Below are 20,258 nucleotides of genomic sequence, written 5' to 3'. Positions count from 1 at the left end.
ACATCAGGACTGTGGTGTAATGGAAAGAGGTTGGATCAAGCATGAAGAGTCTGGGACCTCCTTAACTCAACTGCGTGGCCCTGGGCAAGTCCAGGCCTCAGTTTCCCAAGGCCCCTGCCAGCTCTAAGGAGAAACGTTCTGTGGACCATGCCTCCAGTGCAAGAAATCTGGTGCTAGCTGCCCTGAATTCTTGACTGTCCTATTATCTGTGCCCCCCATTGCCTTAGATCCAAGAATCTTACTGAGGGAGCCAGTCAGTTGCCCACAGTGGGAGATCCCATTGTTCCCAATGGGAAGGATCTGCTGGATCCTTCACACCAACCCCTCTACCCATTTCCTCAGGGCTGAAGTGTGCTTCTGCACTACCTTAGCTTCTACTACCTCCCAGCTTTAAGGGGAATGACGGTGGAGAAGGCAAGGAAGGGGGAAGGGGGTACTCTTGGTAATGAAGCCAATGACAGATTGCCCATGTAAGATTTCCCAGTGGAAAGCACCAGATTGCCTGGATTCCTTTCCTCCGAGGGAGGGCTGAGTCTAACTATTCGGCTAACATCTTGCTTCTCCCTGGATGGCCCCAAAGGTGCCAGGCCCCTGAGCCATTCTTTGAGGAAGCACCCCAGCAGAACCCTTGCTGAGCTCATGGAGGTGAATTAAATATTAAAGATGCAAGGCCAGAGCCCCTGATGCAGCAGCACATTCCCATAACATAGACAATGGCATACAGCTCATCTGCCCGGCTTCCCAGCAACTGCCGCTCTCCCTCCCCAGGCTGGGTTCCCTGCTCCCCAGCCCACACTCCTGAGAGGGCATAAAAAAATAGCAATGTTTTGTTCTCTCCAGCAAGTGATCAGCTCCTGGTTCCCTGTGTCCTTCCTCTAACCCTCAGCGTTGAGGAATCCAGGGGCCTGGAAATGCCTGGAACACTGAGTTGTGGTATCTGCAGCAATGAAATTTAACAGGTCTGTGGCTGTGCCTGGCAGGGGCCTCTGTAGCTTAGCCCCACCTTGGGCCTAGGGGGCCCCCATCAGGAAGGGAACAGCTCAGGATGGCCGGATAGCTCTCAGGGCAGTGGGAAATTAGATCTTCCCGGGATGAGGCCTGGGTGTGGGGGCCAGTTTGCTTCTCAGGTTGGAAGAGCTTCAGAGATCACCCAGGCCACCTCAATTTTACAAAAAGGGAAACTGAGGCTTCAGGAAAGGAGGAAGCAGCTTACACAAGGTCACTCGATGAGCGATAGAATAGCTAGGCCTAGACTCTGGTTCTCCAGGGTAGAGCCCAGTGCTCTGGCCTCCCCTCTCTGTGATCTCTGAATCTCCTTCCTAATGCTCCCAAGCACTGGGCCCTGCATGGGTCCCAAGGACTGCTTTCGTGGGGAGTGGGATCCATGCCTAGTTCCTCCTTGCCACCCAAGTACCGAAAGAGCACAAGGTCCATGTGCTTCAGCTCCGCTCTGCTGCCTGGTAGGATGGAAGCTTGGTCATGTCACCTCTGAGCCTCAGTTCCTCCCCTACAAAACGGGGATTTAAGAACCAGTACCCTGGATGACTAAGGATCAAATGAGATCATGGCTGTGGGGCATTTGGTAGATTGGGAAGTGCTATCCAAATGTCAGATACTATTAAAATGGTGGGAGGTGTAAAGGTGCTACAGGGGGAGGAAGTCCCAGGGGAGCGGCCATGCAAGAGAACCCACACCCAAATGAGGCCGAGGACTTGCCTGGTCATCCTGTGGACCCGATCCAGAGGGCCACCAGCAGAGACAGACAGGCTGTGGGTCAGGTCAGCCCAAGCTCATTGGCTTGAAAGACCACCTGCCTGCTTTGCTTCGTGTATGTATATGTGTGTGTGTGTGTGTGTGGTTTGTCTGTCCCCCTAAGTGCTCCTGGGAGGCTCCGCCCGGCAGCCGGGAATCGCAGGGATTTATTTGCCCGGCTGCTCCAGGGGAGTATCTGGCAGGAGGGCAAGTGTGTTATGCCGAGGGAGGACACCTCGCTTCAGGTCAGATCATAGACCCTCAAAGAAAAGCCTGCCAGCCCAGATCCCCCTGGCCACCTCTGGAGTACCCCTGCCGTCTGGGGTCCTTACCTTGTACTTGGCCGCAAGCAGCTCTGTGGCCTGCTGCTCCCGCCTTAGATCTTCTAGCATCTTCTCCTTTTCCTCCAACAGCTTCTGCTTCTCCTCGCTCACCAGGCTGCGGTCATCCTGGATGGCCGCCTTCTCCTCCTCCAGGCGCTCCTTCTGCTCCTGCAGGTAATTCTCCATGTTCTTATCCAAGGCTGACTCCAGGATGGGCTGGGGCGGGCGGTGGTTGTTGTTGTTGTCATCCTCCTCTTCAGCCACCCAGGCCTCGATCACCGGCCCCTCAGGGTACCCAGCCGGGGCCGACACAGCCTTCTTCCTGCGGCTGCTCTTCCTCCGGAGCCGCTTTCCCAGCATCCCCTTCTTCTCCAGCTGGGCCTTCAGGCGGGCGATCTCCTCCTGGAACTCCCGCAGCAGCGTGTCCTTGGGGTCCTCGTTCACCCGGGGCTTGTTCTTGATGTTCTTGGCCCTGTTGGCAAAGCGCAGGGTGGAGAGGCTCTCGTCGTAGCTGTGAGAAGCCGGACCCAGAGTGGCCACCATGATGGTCTTGGCGTTCCCCCCCAGAGAGTCTTGGAGCAGCCGGGTCAGCTTGGAGTCCCGGTAGGGGATGTGGGTGCTCCTGTTGCCCGCCAGAGCAGCGATCACGTTGCCCAGGGCAGACAGTGAGAGGTTGATTTTGGAGGCTTCCTTAGGCCTCTCTCCACCTCCACCACCACCTCCACCGCTGCCACTACTCGCGGGCTGTGTGCCCGCCCCTCCGGCGGAGTTGGGGCCGGCCTTGTTCTGCCTCTCACTGCCGGCCAGGTCCACCAGGTTGAGCTTGCCCACACGGATGTGGTCCTGGCCATCTGAGCCCCGCTCGCTGCACTCCACGGTGATGACGAAGATGGCATGGGAGCGGGAGCTGACCTCATTCATGTGTGTGCTGCCCACCGCCCGGGTCTGGTTCCCCAGGTTCATCACGTGCTCGATCTCCTTGACATTCTTGGTGACGAAGGAGGAGAGGTCCTTGATGTAGACACCGGTCTCCGGGTTCTCCTTCAGTTCTAGCCTCTTGCCAGGCTCCTTGGAGAGCAGGTCCCGGATCTCCTCCTGGTAGATCTCCAGGTAGGAGGCCCGGACCAGGTACTGCTGGTTCTGGGAGCGAGAGATGTGGGTGAAGATATGCTCAAAGGCATTGGGGATGACCCCGCGCAGCTCGGGCTCCACCCAGGTCCCCTGCATGGTGTAGGTCTTGCCGGTGCCCGTCTGGCCATAGGCAAACACCGTGCCATTGAAACCCTGAAGCACCGAGTCTACCAGGGGCCTCACGGTTTCATCATATAAGTCCGCCTGCTTGGAGCTGGCATCATAAACAGCATCAAAGGTGAAGGACTTGGGCAGCTCCCCTGGGGCAGCGCGGGGGTTCCGCAGGGTCACCTGGCCCAGTTTCACGTCCATGGTCAGGATCTGCTCGTGACCGGCAGCCTCCTCCTTCCGGCTGAGGGGGCGGCACCGGGCCACCACCTTCAGGGCCTCGCTGGCCTTGGTTTTACTGGCCATCTTGCTGCTCTGTCCTTCCTGCCCCCCGGGCCCCTCCGCAGCCTGGGCGGTCCTGCTGTCCTCCCTAGGTCCGGATCAGCGGGGCCAGCCCAGCCCCCAGGCGCCGCTCTTCAATCCGCAAGCAGCCTCCTAGGGTGGGGATGCTGGGAGGTGGCCCCGCCGCCGCCGCTGCAGTCCGGGCCTCCACCGCTCTCGGGTCCTCGCTGCACCGGTCGGGCAGGGGAGAATTAGGCAGAACCCCCCGGCAGCCGCGCCGGCCGAATGGCAGTGCCCGGAGCCCGCCCCATGCTGGGGCAGAGGGAGCGCTGCCGTAAACAGCGACGGCAACAATGAGATAAAGGAAGAGGAAAATGGGATGGGGGTGGGCGGCGAAGCTGTCTTCTCCTCCTCCTCTTCTAGGGATCCATGGCGGGGGCTGCCGGTCCTGGGCGGCCGGGGGTCCCGGCCCTCCCGAGGGCAGAGGCTCACCTGGAGTCCTCCCCCCGCGCTGGGGGATCATTCATTGCAGCCAGCGCGGCTGCTGCTGCCCCTGCTGCCACCTTCCCCGCCGCTGCCACCGGAGAATGAGAGAGAAAAACAGAAGGGGATGGGGCGGAGCAGCGGCGGCGAGAGTGATGTTGCCGCCGCGCTGCGGCCCCAGCTAAGCCGCCCGGCTGGGGTGGGGCAAGGGGCGGGGCCGCGGCGCGGGAGGCGCGAGCCCGGCGCGGCCGCTGCGCTGGGGACAGGGGTGCATCGCCCGCTCGCACCCCCGCAGGCCCCTCCGGAATGACAGGCTCGGGTGCCGACCCAGGTCCCGCGCCCACCGGGCGGGTGCGGCGCAGCCACCGCCCGCCGTCACCCCACTGGGCCCGAGCATGCTGGGAATTGTAGTCCTGCCTTTGTTAACCCGGTTCTGGCAGGTTGCTGATGCCTTCTCCAGTCCGGGAGGTCCCTCCCTCTCTGGCACGCAGCCTACGAGGGACTGCTGAGGTTGCAGCCTACCTGGGACGGGGGTATCCACCACCCACACTTGTTCCCTCCAAAGGCACCGTCCTCCATCTCTCCACTGCTCCTGCCTTTCAGCCTGCGGACGTGTGCATGTCACCCCTTCCCTTCAGAGCGTTGCTAGGCACCTCGACTCCTGAATGTTTCTTGACTCTGCCCTTCCGTTTCCCTAGCCTGTATACTTCTGGCCTTGCTCTTGTCTCCTGGAACCACCTTCCAGCTGATTCTCTCCTCACGTCTTCTCTGCACATGCACCCGGGTCCCCTTCCCTCCTCTTCCTCTAGCCTTCCATATTGTATACAAGCCCCTCCATCTTCTGACCCCGGCCTAATTTCCCAGCCTCCGTTCCAGGTACTCTTCCACAGAGAACCTGCGTTCCAGACATTCATTCCTTCAAACAGTTACCCGGCGCCTGTTGAGCCCCAGGCCCCATTCTAGGAGCTGGACCTCTTGTCCGCAAGGAGCTCACATTCTGAGAACCGTGTTTTGTTTTCTTAACTGGCTGTGCCGTGTTGCATCCTTGTGCCTTTGCCCAGAGGGAGCTGTCACCCTTCTACATTTGGTGGCCTGCCAATGGCGCAGTTCCGGCACTTCCTCCTCTGGGGCGCCTCCCCTGATCAATTTCTTTTCCGTAGCAGAAAGAGACACAGAATTTGCATAAAACAAAACTTGGGTTCAACTTGCACTTCTCATCTCCATCCAGCGGTGTGACTTTGGGCAATCTCTTAACCTTGCTCTAGCCTCAATTTTCTCATCTGTTTAAAACAATTAGAGGGCGCCTTGGTGGCTCAGTCAGTTAAGCCTCCAACTCTTGATTTTGGCTCAGGTCATGATCTCAAGGTCCTGGGGGGAGCCCCCATCTGCTCGGGGCTCAGCAGGGAGTCTGCTTGTCCCTCTCCCTCTGCTCCTCCCCTCCCTAAGTTAAATAAATAAATAAATAAATAAATAAATAAATAAATAAATAAATAAATAAAAATCTTTAAAAAAAATAAAACTGTTGGAGAGGGGGAGAGGAATAACACTCTGTGCAGTGGCTGTGAGACTCAAATGAAACGATGAATAAACTATTTTGCCAATGAGAAGACTTTTTTTTTTTTTTCAAATTTTATTTTTGAGTAATCTCTACACCCAACATGGGATTCAAACTCACTACCGGAGATCAAGAGCCACATGCTCCACCCATTGAGCCACCCAGGTGTCCCTGAGAAGACTTATTTTTAAGTAAGCCCTTAATACATGCTTGTGGCCTGGCTTGGTTTGCCTAACAGCTCTCACTTTCTTGAGTATCCTTGATAGACCAGGTCCTGTCCTTGTTTGGTGTTCCTCTTTGGGGGTATTTTTCCTCTAGGATACAAATCAGGTATAATTCCTCAAGTCCAAGGACCGAGCCAGTATCCTACCTATGTTCTACTCTGCAGAGGGCAGTTGCATCTGTGGACTGAGCCTGAGTTGTCCTTCCTCTCTGAGATCCAGACTGAGGAGGTAGTGTTATCTGAAACCTCAAGGTCCCTCTCCACAGAGACACCAGAAGAATCTTTGCACAAAACATTTCCGATCATGTTATTCTCTAGGGGACCTTTTGGTTTAGTTCTTCACCTCCTCCCCATCTTCAAATCCCCAGGACCTGCAGGGCAGGTCCTTTATCTCATTCTGGTAGACCAGAAGCTTGAGGCTGAGCTGGTGGCTTGCCTACTTGTGAAGTGTCCTGGCTTTCCTCAACCCTCTCTTTGATCAAGCTCTGCAGCTTGTGATTAACTTGGCTTTTGGGCCAATTACTGGGTGGGGTTTTGGCTTTGTAGACTAACCTTTCTTGGCTCTGGCAACCTGACTTCTGGATGGACCAACCATTTGGCTTTTGGACCATTTTCTTGTTGCATTTGGCTTTGGTTGTTGGACTACCCTTTCTCTGCTTTGGCTAACTCATGGACACCATGGAGCTGCTGGATGAAAGGGATTCTGGCCCCGTTTTCCCACTTGATACCACCAGCTGGCAAGACACTTGCCCAGATCCTTCTGCATGGGAAGGAGACTGGAATTCCATTGCTCACAAGATGTATGATCCTCAGTAAAGTAAAACTTCTCTGAATAACTTATTTTCTCAGTGGGAAAAATGAAGACAAGAATTCTGCCATTACTCACAGGGTTTACATGAGTATTCAGTGAGATAATGTAAAAACTCCCATGATGTAGAAGGCATTCAAGAAATCATAGTTTTCCTTCCTTTTGTCCTTCATATTCAAGGTTATTCACATCCTGTGTTTCTCTTTTCAGCATCTTTGTCAGCCATTCTTCCTTCCTTCTCCTTGTTCCATACTCAAGTCTCTGGCCACTTGGGTTTGCTTGAAGTCCTACAAACACACCATAATTTGGGGGGCCTCCATATGCCTTTGCTCATACTGCATCTCTGTCTGCAACGTTCTCCTAACTTTGTTCCTGTCTACACAGCCTCACCTATTCGTTCTGCAACTCCATATAGCTTCTACAACCACTGCTCAATAGAGATTCCTCTTGCCAAGGATATCAGTAACTTCAAGGTGCCATTTCTAGTGGGCCCTTTTCAATAGGAGCCTTTGACATAACCCATTTCTTCCTTCTTTAGCAAATTCTCAGGGTTTTCAATACCCTACACTTTTCTGGGTTTCCTCCTCCAGCTCTCATGAGTTCTGATTGCTCAGTTTCAGTCTTCCTAACTAACTGACCTCATTCAACTCCAACATTAAATGGTGTTCATTAAGGTCCTAAGCCCTCTTTTTCTTGCAATGTCACCCGATAATGATCACCACAGCTCATGGCTTCAATTAATGTCTAAATGATTCCTAAATTGGTATTCCAGCCCAGGCTTCTCTGAGCTCCAAATCTATATCTATCTATGTATATATCCAATTCTCTAATGGACATAGCCACTTGGATGGCTCCCATGTGCTTAAAATTCTATTTGTTTTCACTGAACTCATCATCTTCCCTTCCAAACTTTGTCCTCCAAGAATGATCCCTAGCTCTATAAGCAGCTCTTCCCCAACCCTCCATATATCCCTCTAAACACCAAATCCTATCAATTCAACTTCCTTAATATTTGTCAGATCTATTAACTTCTTCTCCACTTCCACAGCCAATATCATGACCCAAGCCACCATCTTGTCTGGCCTGGCATCCCACAATGGCCTCCAGTCTGGTCTCACTAGATATGCTCTTGCTTCCACTCATCCATTCTTTACAAAGTAATCTTTTAAAAACACATGTCTGATCATGTCACCCCACGCTTAAAACCTCTTAATGCTCTTCACTGCTATTAAGTCCAAATCATGAATGTAGCCCCCTAAGACCTATACAGTCTGGTAGCTGCCATATCTCCTGTCACATCTCATGCCACTCTTCCCTTGCTCCCTGGGCTCTAGTTACAATGGCCTTCTTCAGCTCCCTTCTATCTTCCTACTGCAGGGCCTTTACACAGGGCCTGTTTCTGCTACATAGAACATTTATCCTCACCATCTTTACCTAGATATCTGCTCTTCATCCTTCAGCTCTTAGTTTGAATGTCAATTCCTTAGGATATATCTCTTGACTTTCCCACCTAGTTTATATCCCTTTGTAATATGTTCTTATTGTTCCCTGCACTTTCTTTCATAGAACTTAGCATAATTGTAATTAAATAATTATTTGCCCACTTTTCTTGTTCTGTGAAGATATAACATGACTGTTTCATTCATTTTCTTTTTTTTTTCTAAGTAAACTCTATGCCCAATGTGGGGCTCAAACTCACGACCCTGAGATCAAGAGTTGCATGCTCCATCAATTGAGCCAGTCAGGTGCCTCTGTTTTGTTCATTCTTGTATCCATCATGACTAGTCCAGTTCCTGGCACACAGCATGTGCTCAGGAAATATTTTTATAAATAAATGAAATAAATGAAAGCCCTGTATGAATATCACCTCTTCTGGGAAGACTTCTTTGACTCCCCAAATTCTATCTATTCTGATTAATCTTTCTTTTCCTCATAATTTATAGCTCCTTGTTTAATTAGCCTTATAGTACTCATCACAGTCTGCCTTGTACTATGGTTACCTGAGTCCGTCTCCCTCCCCATAACGTGTGCCCCCCAAAGACAGGAGCTATCCTCTTTGTCTCTGTGTCTCCTTTCCCCATACCTAGCATGATACTATATTCGCTTTAGGAGATCAAAATCGGTTGTTAAGCAAATGAATGAATGAATGTTCCAAGACCTTCAGGGTAAGGAAATGGGGAGGCAAGACAAAGAAGCGATGGTAAAAAAAAAAAAAAAATTCCTTATATCTATAGAATGATTTACAGTTAATAAAGTGTTATCACGTTTATTTCTCACTTAATCCCCGCATCAACCCCAGGAGAGGGGCAAATATTAATATCCCCACATTAAAAGGAGGACTCTAAGCTTCAGGCTAAGTGACTAGGGAAGGACACCCCGCCATCAAGTGACACAGTCAGTCTTCAGACTTCAAACCTTCGATCCTGGTGGTCTGTCTTCTATGCCACAAGGCGAGCTTCCTGTGGACGTGGCAGGATGCTTGCTTCTCAGTCGTGGTTTGAATAATGGTTTCACAGGAGTCCAGACCCATCGTTGGCTCCGTGGGAGGAAGAAACTCCCTTCCCCGTGTTTTCTGTGACAATGACAGTTCTTTCCCAGGGGATTCCCATAAAAGCATCTTCTTCCAGTGAGGTCCCAGGAACCAGTCAGGGTGGGATTATACCAAGCAGACAGTGTTAGCTCTTTAGTAATCCTGGGGCCTGCAAATTTTTCAGACCCAAGTTATTCAGGATTTGGGGTTACCCTGCAAAACCAAGTTCTGCCAGCAGAGGGAGACATGACTATGTGACAGAATCACTGGCTGAGCTCCAAATCTCTGGACTATCCATCACTGTGAGATTATCTAACTCCAGACCCCCAGCTGTGTCCAAGTCTAGATTACTAGCAGCTCTCCTTTTCCTAACAGTTTACTTTTTCCTTTCTCTGCGGTATTTTCTGGTAAATGGGAGTTGAGTCAACTACCCATCCCCTCCACTCAAAATTTGGAAAAATCAGAAAATTAAAAAAAATCTGAATATTGAAAAAACACTGTCCTTAGTAGCTACCCTTTATGGGGCACCTAATAGGTGGATTACAGACGTTTTCTCTAACTTTCACATTAATCCGGGTGGTACCTGGCAGCCCTGGGACTTGAGCTGAATGTCTCTGAATCCAAAATGGGTGCTCTTTCTATCACTCTGTACTGGGCCCAGAGGCTTTGCTTTCAATGGATCCCCTACCTGGACCAGCTCCACTTTCTTCTTTCAACACCCATATCAACTCCTGCCTCCCCAGTGAACACTTTTCTGCCTTCTCCAGGCCTGGGGCAGGGCAGGGGAAGGGGGTGTGTCTCTTTCCTTACCTCCTGTGGCCATTTGTACTATGTGTAATTAGCATTGGCTTTTTAAATGGTGTTACCCATCCATTGATGAAAATTTTCCATCTCCCCAACTGTGTTTCTTCTACTTCTCCATACTTGAGCTTCTCATTACGAAAAACTTTAAGAACATGTTTTGTTTTGCTTTTTTTAAGATTTTATTTTTTATTTCTGTTATTTTGTTTTATTTTTTATTTAAAGATTTATTTATTTATTTAGAGAGGGAGAGAGGGCATGTGCGCAAGCAGGGGGAGAGGGCATGTGCGCAAGTAGGGGGAGGGGCAGAGGGAGAGGGAGAGAGAGATTCTCAGGGGCTCCATCTCACAACGCTGAGATCATGACCTGAGCCAAAATCAAGAGTCGGTTGCTTAACTGACTGAGGCACCCAGGCCCCCCTAAAGATTTCATTTATTTATTTATTTTTAAATCTCAGTTTATTTATTTATTTAAAGATTTTATTTATTTATTTGACACAGAGACACACAGCGAGAGAGGGAACACAAGCAGGGGGAGTGGGAGAGGGAGAAGCAGGCTCCCCGCTGAGCGGGAGCCCGTGCGGGGCTCGATCTCAGGACCCTGAGATCATGACTTGAGCCAAAGGCAGACGCTTAACGACTGAGCCACCGAGGCACCCCTAAAGATTTTATTTTTAAGTAATCTCTGTACCCAACGTGGGGCCCGAACTTGCAACCCCAAGATCAAGAGTTGCATGCTCCTCCAACTGGAACCAGCCAGGTGCCCCAGAACATGTTTTGAAGAGTTTTGACTCTATATAGAATTGTGTATCCTAATTTAAAAAAAATATACACATTATCAGGGTGCCTGGGTGGTTCAGTCAGTTAAACGCCCGACTCTTGGTTTCGGCTCAGGTCATGACCTTAGGGTTGCGAGATTGAGCCCCTGTGTCAGGCTCCACACTCAGCAGGGAGTCTGCTTGAGACTCTCTCTCCCTCTTTCTTTGCCTCTCCCCCCTTCACTCTTCCACTCTCTCTCACTGAAGTAAAACTAAATCTATCTATCATCTATCTATCTATCTATCTATCTATCTATCTATCTATCTTCGACTCTTTTTCTGCTTACTTTCCATGCAATCCATCAACAAATCCTACCTAGGTTCTACCTATAAAATCTACCAATCCTGACTCCCACCGCTGCCACCCTGATCTCACCTTCCCTCTCACCTGGACACCCCAGTAGCATTTTAACAGGAATCCCTGCTTCCACGCCCCTACTTCCCCTTCTCTATAGAACAGCCAGAGTCTTCCTTCTACGCTATAAATCAGATCATACCACTTCCTGCTCTCAACCTTCCAATGGCCTCTCATCACTCTCAGAATAAAATCTGCAGTCCCTTGCCTGGGCGCATGGGCCTTCCGTGATGGGTTCCTGTTCCTTCTCTCCCCTTGCTGCACTCTGATTCAGTAACACTGGCCTCCTTGTTCCTCAGCCCTGCCGAGCACATTCCAATCATGGGGCCTGTGCGCTTGCTCTTTCTTCTGCCCTCGGGCGTTTCCTCCCGTGGCTGCACATGGTCTCTCGCCTCCACTTCATTCACTTGCGTTTTCAAATCCATTAGAATGGGAGCACCATGACAGAATTCGATTCTCTAGTCCAGTGCCTAGAAGTATGCCTGATTCATCATAAGCCCTCGGGAAACATTTGGGGTTTTTTTGTTTTTTTAAACATTTGTTGAATAAATGATGGGCGCCTGGGTGGCCCGGTCACTTAGGCGTGCAACTCTTAGTTTTGGCTCAGATCGTGATCTCAGGGTCATGGGATCAAGCCCCTGCGCCCCGCTCCGGGCTCAGCCAGGAGTCTGCTTGAGGATTCTCTCCCTCTGCCCCTCCCCACCCACTAGCTCGCATGCACTCTCTCTTTCTCTCTCTCGCAAATAAATAAATAAATCTTTAAATAAAGTAAACAAACGTAGTTATTAATGGCCTTTACAATCATCATTTTGAATGGCTGCTTATCTTCATGTAAACTGGGTTTTATTGTGAAATATTAGGTTGAGGGGCGCCTGGGTGGCTCAGTCGGTTGAGTGGCTGCCTTCGACTCAGGTCATGGTCCCAGGGCCCGGGATCGAGCCCCGCATCGGGCTCCCTGCTCAGCGGAGAGCCTGCTTCTCCCTCTCCCTCTCTCTCTGTCTGCCGCTCTGCCTGCTGTGCTCTCTCTCTGTTAAATAAATAAATAGAAATCTTTATAAAAAAAATATTAGGTTGAACCATCTGAAATTGCCATTTTATAGGTTGAAAATGGTTGATATTGGCAATTTCACATAGTTCAGTCAAAAAAAAAACACACTCGGGCGCCTGGGTGGCTCAGTTGTTAAGCGTCTGCCTTCGGCTCAGGTCATGATCCCAGGGTCCTGGGATCGAGCCCCGCATCGGGCTCCCTGCTCAGGGGGAAGCCTGCTTCTCCCTCTCCCACTCCCCCTGCTTGTGTTTCCTCTCTTGCTGTGTCTCTCTCTGTCAAATAAATAAATAAAAAATCTTTAAGAAAAAAAACACTCAGAAAGTTGCATTGCCTGAATATACCGCTTAAAGAATTATCATAAAACAATCTCCCCCCCACAAAAATTACAAAAAAAATGCCAAAAAACCAACATCCCTGTGCCAACCACCCATGCTAAACACAGAACATTGCCAGCATCCCAGGAGTACCCTGCAGGACCTTCTGCACTCACATTTCTCTCCTTCTTCTCTAAGGTAACCACTCCTGATTTTATGATATGCCCTTGCTTGCTTTTTTTTTGTTCTTTTACCATCTAAAGATTATGGTTTTGTTTTGCCCGTTTTTTAAAGTAAACTCTAGGGGCTCCTGGGTGGCTCAGTTGGTTAAGCATCTGCCTTCAGCTCAGGTCATGATCCCAGGGCTCTGGGATCGAGCCCCACATCAGGCTCCCTGCTCAGCAGGAAGTCTGTTTCTCCCTCTGCCCCCTGCTCATGCTCTCTCTCTCTCTCTCTCTCAAATAAATAAAAATTAAAAAAAAAATAGTAAACTCTACATCCAGTGTGGATCTTGAACTCACGACCCTAAGATTGAGAATTACATGCTCTACCAACCGAGCCAGCCAAGTGCCCCAGTTTTGCCCACTTTTGAGGTTTATATAATTTTATACAGTGTGTATTCTTTTGTACCTGGCTTTTTTCTTGTTTCTTTTATTTGATAGATTCACCCATGTTGTTGTGTCTGTTGTGTAGAGTGTTATTCCGTATGATATTTCATTGTATGACTATACCACCTATCACCTACTCTTTTTTTTTTTAAAGATTTTATTTTATTTATTCATGAGAGACAGAGAGAGAAAGAGAGAGGCAGAGGGAGAAGCAGGCTCCCAAGGAGCAGGGAGCCCAACGCGGGACTCGATCCCAGGACCCTGGGATCATGACCCTAGCCGAAGGCAGACACTTAACCATCTGAGCCACCCAGGCGCCCCTCTTTTTTTTTTTAAGATTTATTTATTTTAGAGCAAGAGAACGAGAGAGCATGAGAGGAGGGAAGGGTGGGGAGAGAGAATCCTCAAGCAGACTCCCCACTGAGCAAGGAGCCTGATGCATGGGGACGATCTCAGGACCCTGAGATCATGACCCGAGCTGACGTCTCGGTCAAGAGCCAGATGGCTAACTGCCTGAGCCACCCAGCACCTCCAAATTATCATCTATTCTTGATGGACATTCAGGTTGTTTCCAGTGTGCAGTTATTATAGGTTTTGCTGCTATGAGCATTCTTGTTTACGTCTCCTGTGCACATTGAACCCATTTCTGTTGCACGTATCCCTAGGTGTGGAATTGCTGGGTCATAGAGCATGCACGTTTCAACTTCAGTTGATGGTGTCAAACTGTTTGACCAACTGGGTGTAACAGGTTGCACTGATAGCAGTGTATGAGAATTCCAGTTGCTTCACATCAGAACCAACACTTAATATTGGCATTCTCGGTTTTAGATACTTGGTATCTCATCATGGCTTTATTTTGGATTTCCCTGGTGATAAAGTTAAACATCTTTTCATATGCCTGTTGACATTTCATATCTTCTTTTGTGAATTACCCCTTCATATCTCTTGCTCATTTTTTTAAGATTTTATTTTTAAGTAATCTCTATGCCCAACATGGGTCTCAAACTCACAATCCCAAGATCAAGAATCTCATGCTCTTCTGACTGAGCCAGCCAGGCGCCCCTCTTGCTCATTTTTCTGCTGAGTTACCTGTCTTGTTCTTATTGCTTTATAGGAGTTCTTTCATATTTTGGCTTTGAACTTTCTGTTGATTATATGTGTTACAAGCATCTTCTCTGTGGCTCGATACTTCATTCTTTTCATGGTGCCTTTTTATATCCAGGATTCCTTAAATTGAATGCAGACATACTTCTCAATCTTTTTCTTTGATTAGCCCTTTTCACGTTTTGCTTTAAAACTCTTCCTCTACACAAGGTCACAAAGATATTTTCCTATATTATTTTCTAAAACTGTTGTTTTATTTTTTTTTACACTAAAAAATTTGACAATTTTATACAGAAACTGCCAAGTTTGGGTGTTTAATATTTAGCAGCGTAACTGACCAAGGTCCAAGATGTGAAGTTACCATGTTCAAGAAACTGGGAGGAATCACTCTATAAACTCACTAGACAGTATGTGATAAGAAGAGAAGAACGCACACTTTATCATAGAAAACCTGTCTACCCATAGTAGTTGCTTCAAAAAGCCTTTCAGTCTTCTCTTGGCTTGTAAAAATGGTGTTCCAGATTTCAGTGTAAATTAGGAACCTTCAACTCTTTGGTGTGGCAGGTTATCTTGTCTTTACCTGCCAGTTCTTCCAGCCCAGCCTGTGTCACGAGGTCCACAATGTTTTTCTCCAGGTCGTCAATGGGACTACTCACGCCATCAATTCTTCCCATGATCTGGTCGGACACAGTCTGACATTTATCTTGCATCTGTTGTGGGAGTGTCTGCACGACCAAAGTGAGATCCTGCAGGTGCTAGAGGCAGTCTCGGCCATCTGCCCCATTCCCAGCTTGGCAGTGAAGTCTCAACCGTCACCTAGACTCTAAAAGCATTATTGTTGGGGTGCCGGGGTGGCTCAGTCAGTTAAGTGCCTTTGGCTCAGGTTATGATCCCAGGGTCCTGGAATTGAGCCCTACGTCAGGCTCTCTGCTCAGCAGGGAGCCTGCTTCTTCCTCTCCTCCCTGCTCATGATCTCTCTCGATATCTCTGTCTCTTTCTCTCAGATAAATAAAATCTTAAAAAAATAAAAAAATAAAAAATAAAAGCATTATTGTTTTAGATGGCAACTTAACTTTATAATTTATTTCAGGCCATTCTCCCTATTGTTGCACATTTAGGGTGACCCTTTTTTCTATTTTCAAACACTATTTTAAATGCGGGAACGACCTCATCCAAGCCCTCTGGGACTCAGGAAAAGGAAGCGAGGGTGAGGTGGGGTGGGAGGTATTGCCCACTAACATTCTAGCCTTGCTCTGCTCCTGAATTCCAGATGGTTCTCCCCATGCCTGTCAGCCAACCCTAAGCTGGGAGGTGCCTAGAGGGGAAAGTCAGGAGACCTGAGTTGAGGCAAAACTCTGGCCACCCTGGCATTTGACCTTGACAGGAAAAGCACCCGACTCTCTCTGCCTCATCCAACTTGTGTGGAGATCAAGGCACAGAATCCTGCATCTGCAGACTGCCCAGTCTGGTGCCCTTTCCCCTGGTCCACCACCACCAATCGGCAGTCAGACCGAGGTCTTGGCTTCTGCATCCTGGAATGTTGCAGGGGCGGTTTCCTGGTGTGATTCACAAACTGCAGGAATGTTTCAGTCTGACACAGAGACTGACTTGGGGGAAGGGGGATGCAAGTGTCCTCAGCCAGGAAGCTTCCTCAGTGTCGCCCCGCGTCCCCGGGGATCTCTGCCTTTCTGAGCTCGTAGTGTCTCTCATCCTGGAGGGTCATCGTGTCTCCCCCCTTGAGAGGGCACTCACACCATCCTCTTGGCTGTTTCTCATGCGATGCTCTTTCTGCCGCTGTGAGTCAGGGAGCATGCGTTGATCGTCCGCCTCTCCCCAGCCCCGCGGCTGGACACGGAATACGCTCTCTAGCTGTGAGAGGGAGCCATCAAATGGTGTCGGGAGGAAGGATTCCAAAGTGGTCCAAAATGCACACCTCTGGGGGCGCCTGGGTGGCTCAGTCATTAAGCATCTGCCTTCGGCTCAGGTCATGATCCCAGGGTCCTGGGATCGAGCCCCGCATTTGGCTCCCTGCTCTGCGGGAAGCCTGCTTCTCCCTCTCCCACTCCCCCTGCTTGTGTTCCCTCTCTCGCTGTGTCTCTATTTGTCAAATAAATAAATAAAATCTTTTAAAAAAAATGTGCACCTCTGGCCTGAGTGCTGGCTGACTGCTGTCACCGAGGAGTGACAAAGGAGTTGGGACAAACGCCCACAGGCCAGGGCAAGTAGATTTTCAAAACCCAAGCCTGTGTGCTCAGGTGTTCTCTTCAATGGGGAAGTTAATACCCTAAGGAGATCCTGTCTGTACCCTCTGAAGGTTTAGAATCAAAAAAGAACAACAGCTGTTATGAGCGGGGAGTGGAGCGGCCCCAGGAGATGGGAGCAAGCTCTGAGCTGGAGTCAGGAAACCTGAGCTCCAGCCTGGCTTGGCCACCGTGTGCCCCATGACGCTGGGCCTCCTGATGACTTCACCCCTCTGAGCCTATGCCCGGATAGGCCCAGCAAGGGGCAGCCCTGCCCAGCCCGTGCACTGCAACGGAGTCGGAACAAGGGACACAATGTATATAGAAGTACTTGGAAAAGCTTAAAGTGTTGTAATGACATGAGGGTTATTAGACAGAAAAGCGCTGACATAGGAAAGGGGTAGGCCACTGACACTTCTCGAGGTACTTTACTCAGTAGTAGGAACAATCCTTTATTTGTTCAGTACTTGAGAATTCACAAAGAGTTTCTAGGCTCTTTATCTCACATGAGCCCCACAATAACCAGCGAAGCAGGGCAGGGATTGTTCGCCCTGACCACTGAGCAGGTGAAGAAAAGGAGGCTTAGAGACCATGATTTTCTCATGGTCCTACAGTCACAGAGCCAGGACTAAAACCCCCTTTCCGTAGCTCTCTATGCTCCTTAGGATGGGCCGCCCATTACGGTGCTCCCTGTTTCGGTTGCTGCAACCCCGTGGGGCAATTTCCCACAAGTCGTGTGAACACATCCTAGCAGGCCCCAGAACTCCCATATGACTGGAAGGGGTGGGGAGATCCGGGAGAGGGTAAAGAAGGCTGTGGTTATCTCATGAGCAATGGGAAGTTACTAAAAGCGGGGGAAATACTGTGATCAGATCTGTGTTTTGTTAAAAAATGCTTTCCTTCTCCACCTCTTCCTTCCTTATCTGCTCCTTCTTTTCTCCTTCTCCCCTTTTCTTTCTCCTTCTCCTCTTTATTCTTCATTTACTTTGTATAATTCCCCAGTAAGAGAAAGAAAGGAAAATTCTGGGACCTTCCATCACCAAAACCCTTGGGTGTTCAACCAGCTGGAGCTCTAACTGGCTGGCTCTTCGCATTTATAAGATGCCAGGGTCCCGCCCGGAGTCTCCCCTTTGCGGGGGGGGGGGGGAGCTTCATGCTCCAGGAGCCAGGCCAGGATTCAGTGAAGGAATACGATGTCGCAGACATGTACATGCTGGAACCAGGTCCCTGGGTCCCTCCCTGGCCTTCTGGAAAGAGCCTTGCCCCCAGAACTGCCTGAAGTGGCCCAGAACCCGAGAACCTGGCAGAGTGCTCTTTTCCACGGGGTGCCTGCCCTTCAGAGTTACGCACTCCCCAGGCCAGACGGCTGATGTGCACATCTGGGGTACCCCCTCCGGGACGACTGACCCCTCTTCCGCCCCAGCTGCCTTAAGTTATAGGCCGAACTTCCTCTCCATTTGTCTGTGTCCCACAGAGATCACATGCTCGGCAGGCAGCTAGGTTCCCGGTCAGACGCTTTGGGGGAGATCCGCACCGAGAAAGCAAGCGCAGACGCCTGTGCACGTGTGCGTGTGCGCATGTGCCTGCGTGATGAGCGCGTGGCATCTTGGGAGGAAGAGGTTCACGCTCTCTGCAGAGAACCTCCGCCTCATTCATCTTGCTCAACATCATAGCCCCACCACCAGGCAAGTAGTTGGCGCCTAACGAACATTCTCTGAATAAATGGATGAATGAAGGATGAATGAACTGGGGGGTATCTAGGGCCTGGCTAGCGCAGCCAGAAAGCTGGAGACCTCGCTAGCACGTTTCTAGGGAGTCCCCGCAGAGCGGGCTGCGAGGGAGTGGGGGCAGCTTTTAAGGAGTCTGGAGTGGAGGAAGGGAGGCTGCAGGGCAGTGGGAGGGGTGGGGGTGGCGTGGGGATGGGAAAGCAAGAATCCTGGAGAGAATGTCACTGGCCACAGGCTCCCTGGCGCCCTCACCCACAGCAGCCCTGCTGGGCTCGGGTCTTCCCCTGCCTCTCCTTCCCCGGCTGAAACCAGTCTCTCTCTTCTTCTGCTTTCTTCGAACGCCGACCTTAGAGCTTGCCCACACCAGGACCTGTTTGTCACCCAGGTGGTCACCTCTGGACATTATTCTAGTTCCCTGTCATTTATTGACTGTCTGAATTTAAATATACTGCTAAGCTTTCTGAATCAGGACCTTTTTTTTTTTTTAAGATTTTATTTATTTATTTATTTATTTGAGAGTGAGAGCACTCTCGAGTGGGGGAGGGACAGAGGGAGAGAATTCCAAGTCGACTCCGCCCATTGCGGAGCCCCAGTGCAGGGCTTGATCTCACAACTCTGAGATCATGACCTAAGCAGAAACCAAGAGTTGGTTGCTTAACCAGCTGAGCCACCCAGGTGCCCCTGAATCAGGACTCTTTCAATAGCAAGTAACAAAAACTAAATTCAGACTGGCTTAAATCAAGAAGGAAATGTAATGACTTGCTTCTCTGAAAAATCTGAGGATAAGACTGGCTTCAGGCATAGCTGGATATAAGGACCCAAACAGTGTCACCAGGAAATGGTCTCCTGGCTCAGGTGTCCTCTGTGTTGGCTTTATTTTCTTCCTCAGTTGTTCCATCAAAGGTTCTGGATTGTCTCATTGCCCTGCTTGGGTCACGTGCTCACGCCTGAACTACTGTGGTAAGTGGTGGGCCAGCTCTGGTTGGAGTCTGAGAGTGGAGAAAGTGCTTTCCCAAGGAAAAGTGGGGTCCCTGTTGCAGAAGATGGGAGACAGCAAACAAGATCAACAGATACTCTCCAGTTCTCACTTCCCTTGTGAGTGGGAATCTCTGTTCTGCCAAATGCTGAAAGCTACTGGGAAAATAAAAAATACATCAGGGCTATGAAAATTGTATGAAAACTTTAAAATTCAAGAGAAATGGGAGTGATTTTGAAGGTGATGATTTCTTTGCCTTTTCCCCACGCTGTTCCCCTGTCCAGAATGCCCTTTGCTTGGTTATCCAAAGCCTGTCCTCCCTTCTGCCCCCAGCCCAGTGACAAGTAGAAATTTTTCAGCACCTAGACCCTCTTGGGTGCCTGTGGACCCTCTCAACCCACATAGGTTAATATTTAACTAGATATGGTCTTCGTTGTCTTGTTTATTTGTTTTTTAGGAGTATTACAGTTTATTTGACAGTTCACACAAGGATCATCAACACTTAGGGATGAATGGGAAATAATTTTGGGTCCCAGGATAGCTCCTCCTCTGCCCTGTATGCTTAACTCTTACTGTTGCCCAGCTGGTGTCTGCTCAGGGAGTTCATGATAATTTTAATTTTGGCTTAAAAGAGAAACAAAAAATCCTATCAGTTGCACTGTTCCTTAGGGGTTTCCCAGGCCTTGTTCTCTTCTCTCTAGTTACTTAGTAGCCTCCTTGAGGGGAGAAACTGTGTCTTTGTTCTCTACTTCTCCTCCTAAGACCAAGCCACAGTGAACACATTTTGAGTGTGCTGATTATCCCAGTTAGTTGGTTTAAAAGTTCATCTTGGGGTGTCTGGGTGGCTCAGTTGGTTAAGTGTCTGCCTTTGGCTCAGGTCATGATCCCAGGGTCCTGGGATCAAGTCCTTGTGCTCCCTGCTCAGCAGGAGCTCTCTCTTTCAAATAAATGAGTAAAATCTTAAAAAAAAAAAAAAAAAAGTTGATCTTGTGGACGCCTGGCTGGCTCATGCAGTGGAGCATGGGACTCTTGATCTCTGGGTTGCGAGTTCAAGCCCCGTGCTGGGTGTAGAG

At 49.7% G+C, this 20,258-nt stretch overlaps 1 protein-coding gene across 1 annotated transcript in view; it reads right to left on the bottom strand.

Annotated features, from left to right (window-relative positions):
- The window catches only part of KIF3C (kinesin family member 3C), a 36,724-nt gene extending 32,272 nt beyond the window's left edge, over positions 1–4,452 (bottom strand). The window contains exon 1 of the mRNA XM_006732867.3: positions 2,085–4,452. Coding sequence (XP_006732930.1) covers positions 2,085–3,620 — 1,536 coding nt within the window. The 5' untranslated portion in view covers positions 3,621–4,452. The remainder of the gene's footprint in view (positions 1–2,084) is intronic.
- Positions 4,453–20,258: the final 15,806 nt, after the last annotated feature.

This window comes from Leptonychotes weddellii, chromosome 10 (genome assembly GCF_054177405.1).
Source record: "Leptonychotes weddellii isolate Sample4059 chromosome 10, ASM5417740v2, whole genome shotgun sequence".
NCBI classification, from domain to species: Eukaryota; Metazoa; Chordata; class Mammalia; order Carnivora; family Phocidae; genus Leptonychotes; species Leptonychotes weddellii.
Note: the sequence above shows the minus strand (reverse complement) of the source record. Positions and strands in the feature narration are given on the sequence as shown.